The following is a 14,001-nucleotide window of genomic DNA, read 5'->3' as shown; positions in this document are numbered from 1 at the left end:
TCATTCATAAATAACGTTATGATTACAGTATAGGTCTATAAAAGTCTAAACGTGTTGTTCGTATGGCTTATCAGTTGAGTACCGACTAGTGATCAACGGTGTCGTGCCGTACGTCACACCGTTTGTAAGCATTAGTGTTAGTGTTAGTACTGGGAAACGATGGCAACACAGCGATACTGGCAGTCAAATGGGCGGGCATTGAGTGCGAACTGTTTCCGATTGTTGTGAACGGCAATCACTGCCTCATGTGTTGCGCATTGAGTCGACAGCTTTCGCAGCCATTTGTCTCTCGCCATACATTTGCTGTACTTTAAGACAAAACGTTTAGTGCTTTTCAAATACAAACAATCTTTTAGTGAAAACAACATTTCATTGCATTTCTTATTAATTGTTTTTAATCATCTATTTTAGTGCTTAATTGTTGTGTAAATTATAGGTAATTATTGTAGTTATCATTTGTAGTAATTATTTTGGAAATTAATTTATTCATTGAATATATTTTACTGTTTTAATTGAACTCAAAAAGTTATCTAACGGTTTGTCGGTTGGATTTGTTAGAGCACTGGGAGTTCAATACTAATATAAGAGAGAGAGAGAGAGCCAACACAACACTTGTATTTCAAAAGTGAAAGTCAGTCCTATTATTGGATGATATCATGTCCTCAACGCAGAGAAAACAGAAACGAAGGGAAAAACACAACACATCTACTGATTCAATACTATCGGTGACCACATCACCATCAAAGGGATCAGTTTCACCCTCGAAAAAGGCTAAATATGAAGAACCAGAGTTGGATCCAAGTATGTATCCATATGTGTGATCATTATATAAACCAATAAATATAAAGTTTAATATATTTTTTATAAATGATTGCAAATATTTAGCAAACTTTATGAAACTTTAGCTATAAATTATCATTAGTTTTTACATTACATTATTTGCTATATATTATACTGTATATCATGTGTTAATAAATTTATGAATACCTTAATAATAATATCCTATGATATAGGCTTATCATACAGTACTGTATTATAGGTATAATAACTAATTGACAGTAAATTTATAATTACGATATATTGTACTTTGAAATAGAGTTAAGTTTTTAAATTACATTAAATATTCAAAAATAATATAAATTTAATTAAAAGTTACATTGACTACAGTTTTTGACTTAATTTATAGTAATAATTATTGTGAATGATTGAGATATATAATGCATTATTTGTTTAGTAAATGAATTGGTAGTAACAGCCACTCCAGCCAGCGATGCGACTCTTGGATGGCCTACGGATGACTTGAATACATTAATAAATAATTTGGCCAAATGTTTGCCAAAGAATGATGTGGCGAAATATCTGACACTTATAGAGAAGTTGGACTTTGAAAAGGTTAGGTTTGGCAGATATTCAGCACAAGAATGTAAAGACAAATGGTTTGAAATTATGAACAGAGTAGGCATTGATTTAATTATTACTTAAAAATACTTTTATATAGTGATTAGTATACAGTAATTATATGATATATAAAATAGTTGCGTCGGTACCGGACATTGACTGATATGGTTGGTGACGCTCGGGTGTGGTTAAAGGCCCCGTGGCAGACATACAACAACTCTAAGAAGATTAAACATCCAGACTTTCCTAAGAAACCATTGACGCCATTCTTTAGATATTTTATGGAAAAACGAGAAAAGTTTGGTCGAACACAACCCGGCGCCAGTGTCACCGATTTGGCCAAATTGTTGTCCGCAAAGTTTGCACAACTCAATGATCGCAAAAAACAAAAATACAAAGAAGCCTATGATCGGGAATACGCCGAATATAAACAAAAACTGGAACAATTCAAAGTGGATCACCCGGAAGTGGAGTTTTCATCTATGAGTAAAACACAATCATCACACGGTCACGCACAAGAAGGTCCACCCAGACCTAAGACACCGGTGCAGCTATTTATGGAGGAAAAGACTAAAAAGATTCCGTCCAATAGTGAAGATAGGAAAGAGAAAACTGACAAAATTAAGAAAAGTTGGACTCAACTCAGTGAAGGCAAGCGAATCAAATGGATCAGAAGGGCTTTGGCTGATGAACAACGATATCAAACACAACTTCAAGAATATATGAAAGAACACCCGAGTTTTGAACCAAACAAAAAGTTCAAAAATGTTTTGACGAAAATGGAAATTCAATTGAAAGACAAATTTGACGGTAAACCCGAACGACCGCCTAATTCGGGTTATAGTTTGTTCTCAAAGATAATGTTACGCGAACTTAAAGACGTGGCCTCTAAGGAAAAGATGGTCGTCATTGCCAAACGTTGGAAGGAATTGTCTGAAAATGAAAGACAAGGTTATAATAAAGAGGCGCAAAAGGCTAACACCAAATATGTCGAAAAATTTAACACTTATTTGCATTCATTGCCCGAATCTGAGAGAGAAAAGGTTTTGAGTGAAAACAAACTGAAACTTCCGTCAGAAAAGAAACTCAAACAACAATTAACTAATGAATAAACAAAATAATATTACAATTCATTGTTGAGTAACAGATAAATCATTTATTTTTATTAATAATATATTATTATTATCTAAATTACTATTTTCATATTGCAATCAAATTAATAATAAATCATTTATTCATAACATTTAAAAACCAATTATTGCTTTTCGATGACGTTATTGATGCGCGACTTAAACCTTGACTTTCAAATTGAATCAATGATACAATGATTGCATGATTTTTGAATGTTTTTCTGATAACTGTTTTATCGTATGATTTGATAAACTTATTATCAAAAAGACATTGATTTGTGTTGTGTTGTCGTTGTTGTCATCAATTGATGCTATGAGTGCTCGACAACTAAGAAGTGGTAATATTTATCCATCCGTTAACATCTCATATAATGATTTGAAACATCGAAAGTCAAACACCGATGTGATTGACAATACATTTGAAGATATGGTCGACAACGGTATCGATGATAACCAAATGCTTGATGATTATGAAGTGAATGATAATCGAGAAAATGGTGTACAAGAAGGACAAGTAGAAGAGGAAGACGATGATGAAGAAGCAATCAAATTACCAAAAAAGCCACAAAATACTACATCATATTATTCCGGTTTAAGTGAAAAAATACGAAATGTTGAGTCAAATACAAGAAGTAAACAAAAGTCATATTTGACATCATATAAGACGAGTAAATCCAAGAGTCAAAGCAATTGCTTTATTCATTTGTTTATGTTTTTGTTGGTACTATTGTCTGGATTTTCTGGTTATTATTATTTTAATGGTTTTAGTTTGTTTGACAAACAATCCAATAAAACCATAACTAAGTGGCAGTTATTTAGTGAAGAATTCAAAAATTTTCATCAAAAGTATTCTGAAGTTTTGCCAGAAATTGGTTTTAAAGTATTGAATTCATCGATAAAGAATGTAATGAACAGAACAACTGTCGAGCCGGCAGTCATTCTGCTAATAGCTTCCGAAGACAATACAAATGTCTTAAATTGTTTAGAAAATAGTTTTGTAGCCATTCTTTACAAGACTTACAATGAAGACAACTGTTTTCGAATTAATGGCAAACAAACTGATTCACAAGATATTGTCAGTAAGTTTGAGAGGAATTTCGGTGTCGATGGCAAACATGTCATTATTGTCGATAATGTTGAGTCAATAGCTGGTCAAGACTTAATGTCATTGCATCAGTTCACTGATCACAAGAACTCGCGATTCATTAATGCTATAATCATATTGAAGGCAATAAACAACGAGAATATAAACTTAAATAAAATTGCAAAATCAGTTGATATGGATTCAATTGCCACAGAATTGTTTCAAATGAAATGGAAGAATACTATTAAAGAAGAGCAACGATTTGCTCTCATTAGTCGTTTGACTTCATCTGTTGTTACTATTATTGGCACAAATAGCATAAATTGTTAATATTTTAATGAAATTATTTGTAATTTTTTATATATAACTCAGTTTTACTTATTTTATATTTTATTTTTTAATTAATAAATATAAATAAATAAATAAATAAAAACTAATGTATAACCAAGGTATAGTAATAATTGATTTCATAGCTTTTAAACCAATTGAAGTTTAATAAATTATTTCAATAAGATTACGGTACGGTAGTTAATATTCTAGTTTTTTATACATTATAATTTATATCAATATATAAAATATGTTTATAGATTCAAACATTATAACTACAGAAGATAATGTTGCTATACTGTAATTGTAGTCTAAAAATTTGGTTTATTTTAATTAATATATATTTTTTGATTCTCATTTTTATTTAGATAAATAACTTCAATATACAAGTATTTAATTTACACTAATAACTATAGATGTCAAAATGTTACAGCTATATATTGTTATTATTGATATACACTGTATATTATACAGGGGTGGGTTCACTGTAGAGGTATACGTAAATGTATATCTTACACTACGTTTACGCATAGTATATATGTGTAACTTAAATGGATTTACAAAAAGTTTTTATGCACATTGTTAGCATAAGTGTTGTTTCTATAGAAACGTTTACTTTAAAAATTTAATTATGACTTCACCCGAACTTAAAACACGTGCTCGCAATTGGAACAGCGATGAATTGGCCGCTTTAATAAATGGCTACAAAAGTCGGCAACTAATAATTGATGGAAAGGTAAGTCTAAATGTCTTCATTTGACACTTAAATTGTCTCAACTTTTCGCTGATTTCATCATTTTGTTGACAATTCAAACAATTATTAACACAAATCACTAAACTATTGTTTATTTACAGTTTGGGCCGACATTAACGGCCGATAAAAAAGCCAAAGCTTGGGCTGAAATTACGGCTGAAGTCAATGCCGCCAGTCTTGGAGGAAGGTCAACTGGACAAGTAAAAAAACAGTTGATCGACCAAAAAACTAAAGTCCGCGCCAAAGCATCAAAACATCGTTTGGAGCGGCAAATGACTGGCGGCGGACCAAACAATGCCCCTCAATTAATGCCATTGGAGGAATCATTGTTATCAACAATGAATCCTCAAACAATTAATGGCATTATTGAAGATGGTGATACTGAAACTATTTCAGATATCACTATTATTGACAACACTTCAACAATTGCGACAAATTATTCGTCAAATCGAACCACAAAAATACGTGATGACCAATCACATAATATACTATCAGAAAACAAAGAGAAAACTGATAGTGAATTTGAAATATTTAAAAATTTCAAAAAACGCAAACATCAAGTAAATGAAGATCGCGTTACATCCGCTCACGCAGAATCGGTACTTGAAATCGAGCGTGAAAAAGTGGCCATTGCTCGTGAAATGGTGGCCTTAAAACGCATAAAGTTAAGCGCTAATCTTCGCGTTTTGGCGGCGCAAAACTTCGATATAAATGAAGATATTAAGTCATTTAATGATCTTTACAATACAAAATAAATAAATAAATACAAATATTTATTTTAAAAATATATTTTATTAAAATTAAAAATAAATAAATACAAATATTAGTTTTAAAAAATATTTTATTGAAATTAAAATAAATAAATACAAAAATTAATTAAAAAAAATTTATTAATATAAATACAAAATAATAATTTTATATAATTAGTTATATTTAATTAAAATTATTTATTAATAACTGTGCGCGGATTTCTTGCGCTCTTAAATCTATTGGTTGGTTAATATAATCTGCTTCTTCGGGTTCAAAATCAAATTCAATATTTTCCCCGAAGAAGCGTTTGCCAACACAAATGTTGTGTAACACACAACATGCCATTATGACCCGACAAGCCCGTTCGGGTCTATACATGAGTTTACCGYCTGTCTTGTCTAGACAGCGGTATCTCATTTTCAATACCCCGAATGCCCTTTCGATGGTATTACGGGTTTTTGAATGAGCCGAATTATATCTCTTTTGCTGTTCGGTAATAGGATTACCGTACGGCGTTAAGAGATGCGGCTCTAGGGGATAGCCCGCGTCCCCTAATAGCCATCCATTAATATGGCTATTGTCTAGGCGGCGTTTCAAATGGCATTGAGTCCATATAAATGAATCATGAACTCTGCCTGGAAACGCTGCCAAGACATTAGTAAATTCAAGCGTTGCATTTGCAACCGCTTGAACATTGATCGAATGCCATCCTTTACGGTTAACGTAGGAGGCTTCGATCTCTTTTGCGGGCGAAAGTATCTCTATGTGGGTGCAATCAATTGCACCCAACATATTGGGAAATCGCCCGATAGCCATAAATCCATTTTTGGTTTTGGCTATTTCAGCCGGTGTTTGCGGGAATTTAATAAAATTTCCCGCACGCCGGCTAAGCCCAGCGGCTACCGTGTGGACAGTTTCTGATAGTGCAGCATTACTCATGCCTACACTATCACCTGTCACACGATAAAAAGCCGCCTGGGCATAGGTACGGAGCGCTGCACATATTTGTGTAATCACTGGCAGCGCTCCGTGTCTTCTTGTGGGCCGCACTAAATCTTCATACAATAGTTGACATAAGTCAACTATTGTTGTGCGGTCCATTCGGAAACGCTGTATACATTCTTCATCGCTCAGCGTTTCCAATGGATTGAGTCTATCCTTGAAGATTATCTTCTTTGGGACAGGCTCGCCATTTTCGGCCACAATTATTAGCCAAGACATATATAATTAAAAAATATTATAATTTTGTAATAAATTTAATAAAAAAATATATTCGGTTTTGAAAGTGAAATATTCGGTGAAATGTCTGCATTTATTGTAATTTATTTTATTTTGCGACAAGTAAATACATGTCGTAAAAATACATAAAATACGTACGATTTTATTTATTTTGCAAAATAATAAGTCGTATGTATGTACGTACGACTTATATTTTGTTCGCAACTCTTGCGTAAACGTAACGTAAGTTTACGCTTAGCGATGTTTTTGTGAACGCACTTACGTTACATTTACTCTGCGAACACTATGCGATCTGTTTGCGAATCCACTCCAGTATTGATAGTATTTTTTTTATATACCGGTAAGTGAGAACTAATTTTCAAATGTAAAATTATTTCTCATTTATATTCAAACAAATATGTAAAACACATTTTTTGACTTCTATATTATTAATTAATATTATTTGTAATAAACGTTAAATGTGTAAATAGTTGAAAATTACTTTTAAACAATACTTTTTTTATATACTATTAATGTAAAAGTAAATTAATTCTACAGTATTACAAAATATAATATAATTTGCAAATATAAATGTTTTTTATGCGTTTATTATAAGCTACAGAATATAGATTTAATCCAAATTAGATGATTGTATTATAAATTGTTTTTTATAAACGATTTTCCAATTCAATTCAATATTTATAGTTTAATTTAACCATATTTTTAGACAACAATTATAGCAACATTATCTTCTGTAGTTATAAATGTTTTAAACACTTTACAACTTTCCAACACAAATGGTTAGTTAGTAAGACTACAATCGGTAATTGAATTTAACATTTGAATTATTGTCAATTCTTTAATTTTATAATTAGCAAATTATATCTAAATTGTTATAAAAAATTACAATGAAAGAAATAATAAATTATAATAAATAAATAAGAAATAAATAATAAAATTACTTAACCATTAGATAAATTTTTTAGAAATAGTAAAAATAGTTTTTTTTCTATATATTTAAATGTTTTCTATATTAAACAAATTATTAAAAAGAAAATATCTTTACTATACTCACTGTTATTAATACTTTGCTAATAAATTGATAATAAATAAGAACTACATTATCATAGATTTCATTCAAGATATCTTAAAATCTTTAGCTTATATTAATTTATATAAATTAATTGACTAATAATATTGTAATTTACAATTTGTAACATTCAATCACAATAATACAATACCTGTAGTATAATACTGTAGTATTTATTATTTATTATTTTGAAAAACAACAAAAGTTTAATCATAGACACAACAACTATCATAGAGTCTGAAAGTTTTTATATCGACAATGATATTAAAAAAAATTTGACTAAATTTCTTAATAATAAAGAGTATATTATCGAAAATTTGTGATAAAATTTTAAACAAATTTTAAACAAATTTTAAACAAATTAAATAAATATTACAATAAAAATACAATTCCTAACTCATATGTTAACCAAATGGACACTAAAGTGGACTCCATTGATTCAAACATGATTTAAGTTGAATTAACGCCGAATACAATGGACTCTACTCGAGTGTTAATTTGGTCAACACATCAATTCTAATACTAAGTCAATGTAAATGCTTTGAAAATGTAATATTTCATTAATTTTTAATAATATAAAATATATTAGAAATAATTTTTTTTTAATTTTATCACAAATTTTTGAGGATATATTTATTATGATAAACAAATTTGGTGAAATTTTATAATACCATTTACAATATATAAACACTCAAACATTTTGTGCAGTTGTTATCCAATGGTGTATATTTGTATAAATAGTAAGCAATATCTTAAAATCATTGCCGTAACAGACTATCGACTAATTAATTATTTTGAATATCTAGTAAACTATATTTTATATATTAAAATGACAAATAATGGCAATATTATAGACAATACTATAATGAATATATACTTTACATTCATTGGTCATATTTTATTTAATTGTATGATTGACCAGATAAGTGCACCTTTTTTTAATCGCAGTAATAAAAAATAATTAAATAGAAAATTATATAAAAATTGTCATAAGATTGCCATTATTTGTCATTTTTATATGTAAAATATGGTTTACTAGATATTCAAATAAATCATGGGTCGGGAATCTAATGCGGGTCTGATATTAATATAAAGACTAAATATTATAAATACTAAAATGTAAAAAGTTAATAATATAATGAATAACAATTTTTGATAATATAATAAATTATATTTATTTGTAAAATTTACTAATTTGTATTTATAATACTTGAAAAATTGATTATCAAACGTTATTAAAAATCGATAAAAAATATACTTTACTACAGTATATATCTCACTAGTAATTACTATAAAGATGCAATAATTTTTTAAGTATTAATTTTATGTGTTTTGTAAAAATACTTCTTCATTGAAATAAATGGCTGATTCCACCATTTTTGCCAATTTTATCAAAAATTATTGACATATAAATAACTGTAGAATAATAATAATTACTTTCTATAAAATAATAATAATATAATATAAACCGTTTGATCTTATTTTAGTTTATTAACATTTTAATAAATATATTATTTATTAAGAATTAAAAACAAAGTTATTTGTAAATATAGGTAAATAACAAACTAATAACTAATAACTTTTAAATAAATAAATGAATAAATTTAATATCAAAACATTAGTAACGCATCCTTTCATTGACTTCTTCAATAACTTTTGTAGTAATTTTAGTTATTATTTTGTTTAATAATAATTGAAGCAATAAATTGTAAGATATGTTAGTATTGCTATTTGAAGCAACTCTTAATGTAAGCAATAAATTGTAAGTCAATTGTTGTTGCTTTTCATAAAAGCCTAATCCCTCACAAACAGTTGTGTATATATACATACCTTACATTTAATATATATATATATATATATATAGATATAGATATATATACATAAAATATATTTATATACCTACAGTATATACATGTATTAAATTATTAATAATCATTATATAAGAAGTATTGTTGGACTAAATTGTGGTCATTTAGCTTAACTTTGCGTCATTCAAACCACACAATCATTTGATTCATCAATACATAGCATTTATGTCAATAATTTCAATGAATACATATTATTAAACATCTCTTATTCGTTATAATATTACTTTATTTAATAAATAATACAATATTATTAATTTAATTATTAATAATAGTTAACATTTGTTTTATTTTTTTCGTAAACTTTTGTTTAATATTTTAATAATATTAGTATTAATAATATTTTTTATAAAAATAATAATCTAATTAAACTAAAATTCTAGTGAATTATTGTAATATTAATTTCATTGATAGAATTTGTTAAATAAAATTATTAAACTCTAATTATTGTAGATTAGAAATGCAACAAAATTTTAATAATAAAATATTTATATCTGTTTCATATGTGTTATTATTATCATTATATATAAAAAACAGTGTCGACGGTAACACTGATTTGAGTGACACATCCGACTTGAATAAGATATTTAGTTTAAGAAGTGATGACGACTGGAGACAGTTGTGGCACTCAGAAAAACACAAGAGATGCTATCAGGACCTCATTAACCACATGGAGTGGGTTTGCGATAAAGATATTTATAAACTTCGCCGAAAACGAGATCTTATTGAAGGTTTGAGTTTATTTAATATTTTTATTATTAATATCAAACAAGTATTATTGATAATAATAATAATAAAACTGTTATTTAGTGGAAACGTTCACAAATGAACCGTTTTTATCAGCAAAAGAGGCGACAAATATGTTTGGGATCTTAMGGTATAAGAAATCCAATAATAGAAGACTTAATAAAAGAGGAATAATCGATGAGTGCTGTAACGGATCAGACGGCTGTTCGTGGGAAGAGTACGCCGAGTACTGTCCCGCCAACGGCCGACTTAGGACTTAATTATACTATTTTTACTAATAATTATTTGTTACTTATATTAAACATTTCAGACAAATCTAAATATCATTAATACACTATAACTATACTTAAATTATGTTTAATTTACTTTTAATATTTCAATTTTAATTTTATAAATACTTTTTGCTTTAATAATAAATTTAGTAAAATCATGTAAAATAAATATATTGTTTTAATTTATAAAATATAATTATAATTATTTATATAGAAAATAATAAGAAAATAATATTAAATATGGTATTTTGAGTGAATATAACATGTAGTTAATTTAACTTATAGTAAATCAAAGTTTTGTAGATCTATAATAATAATAATTTTAAACAATATAATTTTATTTATATTTTAAGTTTATTTTAAATTATAATATGTTATGTTTAGGTTAAGTAAGTTATCTCTAATGTTATTAATAATTATTATTTATAAAAGAATTTCTGTTTATAGATCAATATATTAGTATTTTTCTCTTTATTTGTTATCTTGTAATACATTATTATTAATAATAATAAACTTATAACACAATTATTATTATTGTATTAATATTTTAATCATTATCAATCACATTGAAAATTACTACAATTCATCATATATTTTTATCACATTTACATTTTTTTTACTCATCAAATTCAATTAAATATACATATAAATATGTCAAATCTTACAAAAATTATAATTATAATAAAAATACCTTTAGTTAATTGTTTAATATATAAATTATATATTTGTATAATTATTTTAATAATAGAGTATTACAATTAATCTAAATTATATGACATATAAAGCAAAATTTATTTTTGAGAAATTATAGTAATGATTACAATTTGTAAGCAAATGATAGAAAACAAACAAATAGAGCAAATTGTAATCATTACTAAAATTTTATAATTAAATTTGATTCCTCTAACTAAACCATTATATAATTCATGTTAAAGAAATTTATTAGAAATTTAATAATCTATTTCCAATCTCTAATAAGAAAATTAATATAAAAATGTTTTTAGTATTTAGCATATTTAGCATTGTTTATAATCTAAAGTATTTATCTCTATTTAATTGCAATATTTGTATTAAAATTAAAATTTTAAGTTTCATGAATTTGAATGTTTATTTATAATATAATAAATAATTATTGATAAAAAATAAGAACATTATAAACGAATAAGTATTAGAAAGTTATATTAATAAGTAAGTAAAGTATTCATTTCAAGTTATTTAACTATTTTTACCCAAATAGGAGAATAAGCTCATATTAAATATATACAATTATACATTTTATATATACTTTTCATCTTTTCGCATTATATATATATTACTGTAAAAACTTTTAACGGTATCATTGATTTTACTCTTTTAATTATGAGATAAGATGTTTATCTTTAATTTGTGACTTTAATTTTTTGGCTGCAAAAATTGAAAAATTTGTTAAATAGTTTTAAAAATGTTAAACACATTTCGAGTTTGTCAATTTCTGTTAAACGTTATCAAATATATATATATAATACATTAATTTATGATAGACAAATACAAAAATAATTATATTTTTAATAAACAGAACAATTGCAGACAATCAAAGAAGTTTACAACAATGAGTTGTGGACTATGACGTTTTGTTGACAACGAGATCCACAAAATTATTTTATCAATTGCTTTATAAGTTATTGGTAAAAGTGACCATCATATATGATAATCTTAAATAGATCGGTTATATTTTTAAAATTTGAGTTTTTTATTCTTCATTATTTTACACCTAACTAATTAGCTAATTACAGGTAACTTGAAATATTAATATTGACTTAAAAAAGTTATTGTGCTATTGGTAAAAATGCTTGATAATACACCTTATTCTCCCGATATTGAGTATATATATATTGTTTTGATTTTTGGAGACATTCTTAATGGCTAAAACTTGAGAGGAATAAGGATATCGTACAAGACATCGATCTCTTTTTTCACTTACAGAATAAAAGCTGTTCTTTAAAATTACATGACAAATGTTTAAATGTTGCTCAACAATAGGGTTATATTGAATGCAATTAAATAATATTAAATGAAAAATTTAGCTTTTAATTTTTTAGACACCATACGAAAAGACTTTGTGAAAAGCCTATTATATAAATAACTTTTTAAGTTGTTATTATTTTTTGATTAAAATTCTTTAATTTAAACAATTTTAGTGATAAATATATATATAATTAGTAAAGAAATTATATTATATAAAAATAAAAAGAAATAAATCATTGTTCAGAGAAATATAGACTTATAAACTAAACGTTTTTTTCTAATTTCCGAACCCTGACTGTCATTACTCTGTAATGTCAAATGTCTTTACAATTACAAACATGTGATAAATAGAGTATATATATATATATAGCACTAGACTTTAAGCAACTCATAGATTCTTTAAAATATAATTTTAATTTTGAATAATCACTTTTCTGCATAACAAATGCTTTTAGTGTTATTTTATGTTAATAGCGTATGTATAGCATTGTATGACAGGGTTTACAGGACAACACTGTAAAATGTCCTGTCCTGTCCTGTCCTGTCCTGTCCTGTCCTGTCCTGTCCTGTCCTGTCCTGTCCTGTCCTGTCCTGTCCTGTCCTGTCCTGTCCTGTCCTGTCCTGTCCTGTCCTGTCCTGTCCTGTCCTGTCCTGTCCTGTCCTGTCCTGTCCTGTCCTGTCCTGTCCTGTCCTGTCCTGTCCTGTCCTGTCCTGTCCTGTCCTGTCCTGTCCTGTCCTGTCCTGTCCTGTCCTGTCCTGTCCTGTCCTGTCCTGTCCTGTCCTGTCCTGTCCTGTCCTGTCCTGTCCTGTCCTGTCCTGTCCTGTCCTGTCCTGTCCTGTCCTGTCCTGTCCTGTCCTGTCCTGTCCTGTCCTGTCCTGTCCTGTCCTGTCCTGTCCTGTCCTGTCCTGTCCTGTCCTGTCCTGTCCTGTCCTGTCCTGTCCTGTCCTGTCCTGTCCTGTCCTGTGTGACGGAGATTCAACGTGGATTACAGGACAAAAAGTTTAGACTAATATAGACTACAAAACATTTAACGTTTATATGATTTTTCATAAAACAAATTATTTTTTCTTACAAATTCTGACAATAAACGTTGTCTTTTCTATATTATAAATAATTTTTAAATAAAACAAATTTCATTTTTATAAATTTAAATTAAAAACAAATTACAATTTGATAAAATATTAGATCAAAAAATTATAATGCAGAAAAAATGTTTAAAAATGTTATTACTAAAAATTGCTTGAAACTAGCTTTTAAGTAATTTTAAGTAATATTTGAAAAAAATTTACTAATTTTTATAGAGAATTAAAACTATTTTTTAGCACCTTTAAATGGATAGCCTATTAATAAGTAATTACTGT

The 14,001-nt window shown here is 27.4% G+C and overlaps 4 protein-coding genes across 4 annotated transcripts; 3 read left to right on the top strand and 1 right to left on the bottom strand.

Annotated features, from left to right (window-relative positions):
* Positions 1-233: 233 nt before the first annotated feature.
* On the top strand, positions 234-2,542 carry LOC128951320 (nucleolar transcription factor 1-like). The gene is made up of 4 exons (XM_054296606.1): positions 234-436; positions 527-801; positions 1,235-1,455; positions 1,536-2,542. The coding sequence occupies exons 2-4, from the start codon at positions 657-659 to the stop codon at positions 2,508-2,510; spliced, it is 1,341 nt and encodes a 446-aa protein (XP_054152581.1). The 5' UTR covers positions 234-436; positions 527-656; the 3' UTR covers positions 2,511-2,542.
* Positions 2,543-2,690: 148 nt separating this feature from the next.
* On the top strand, positions 2,691-3,979 carry LOC128954327 (uncharacterized). Its single transcript, XM_054299938.1, has one exon. The coding sequence runs from the start codon at positions 2,842-2,844 to the stop codon at positions 3,940-3,942; it is 1,101 nt and encodes a 366-aa protein (XP_054155913.1). The 5' UTR covers positions 2,691-2,841; the 3' UTR covers positions 3,943-3,979.
* Positions 3,980-5,673: 1,694 nt separating this feature from the next.
* LOC128962370 (putative nuclease HARBI1) lies at positions 5,674-6,664 on the bottom strand. Its single transcript, XM_054308779.1, has 2 exons — positions 5,786-6,664; positions 5,674-5,679 (listed from the first exon to the last, which is right to left on the bottom strand). Exons 1-2 carry the CDS (start codon positions 6,662-6,664, stop codon positions 5,674-5,676), a joined length of 885 nt encoding a protein of 294 aa, XP_054164754.1.
* Positions 6,665-9,466: 2,802 nt separating this feature from the next.
* On the top strand, positions 9,467-10,623 carry LOC128962269 (probable insulin-like peptide 7). The gene is made up of 3 exons (XM_054308672.1): positions 9,467-9,513; positions 10,154-10,347; positions 10,427-10,623. The coding sequence occupies exons 1-3, from the start codon at positions 9,467-9,469 to the stop codon at positions 10,621-10,623; spliced, it is 438 nt and encodes a 145-aa protein (XP_054164647.1).
* Positions 10,624-14,001: the final 3,378 nt, after the last annotated feature.

This window comes from Oppia nitens, unplaced genomic scaffold, assembly GCF_028296485.1.
Source record: "Oppia nitens isolate AA-2021 unplaced genomic scaffold, nextdenovo-longstitch-racon4-pilon3 scaffold10_pilon_pilon_pilon, whole genome shotgun sequence".
Classification (NCBI taxonomy): domain Eukaryota; kingdom Metazoa; phylum Arthropoda; class Arachnida; order Sarcoptiformes; family Oppiidae; genus Oppia; species Oppia nitens.
This window is presented reverse-complemented; position numbering and strand designations above follow the sequence as displayed.

Bases quoted from the DNA above. Each gene is read 5' to 3' on its own strand.
- LOC128951320 (XM_054296606.1), top strand. From the start codon at position 657: ATGTCCTCAACGCAGAGAAAACAGAAACGAAGGGAAAAACACAACACA. The intron at 802-1,234 runs GTATGTATCCAT...TTATTTGTTTAG, and splicing joins AGAACCAGAGTTGGATCCAA to TAAATGAATTGGTAGTAACA. The intron at 1,456-1,535 runs GTAGGCATTGAT...TATATAAAATAG, and splicing joins GGTTTGAAATTATGAACAGA to TTGCGTCGGTACCGGACATT.
- LOC128954327 (XM_054299938.1), top strand. From the start codon at position 2,842: ATGAGTGCTCGACAACTAAGAAGTGGTAATATTTATCCATCCGTTAAC.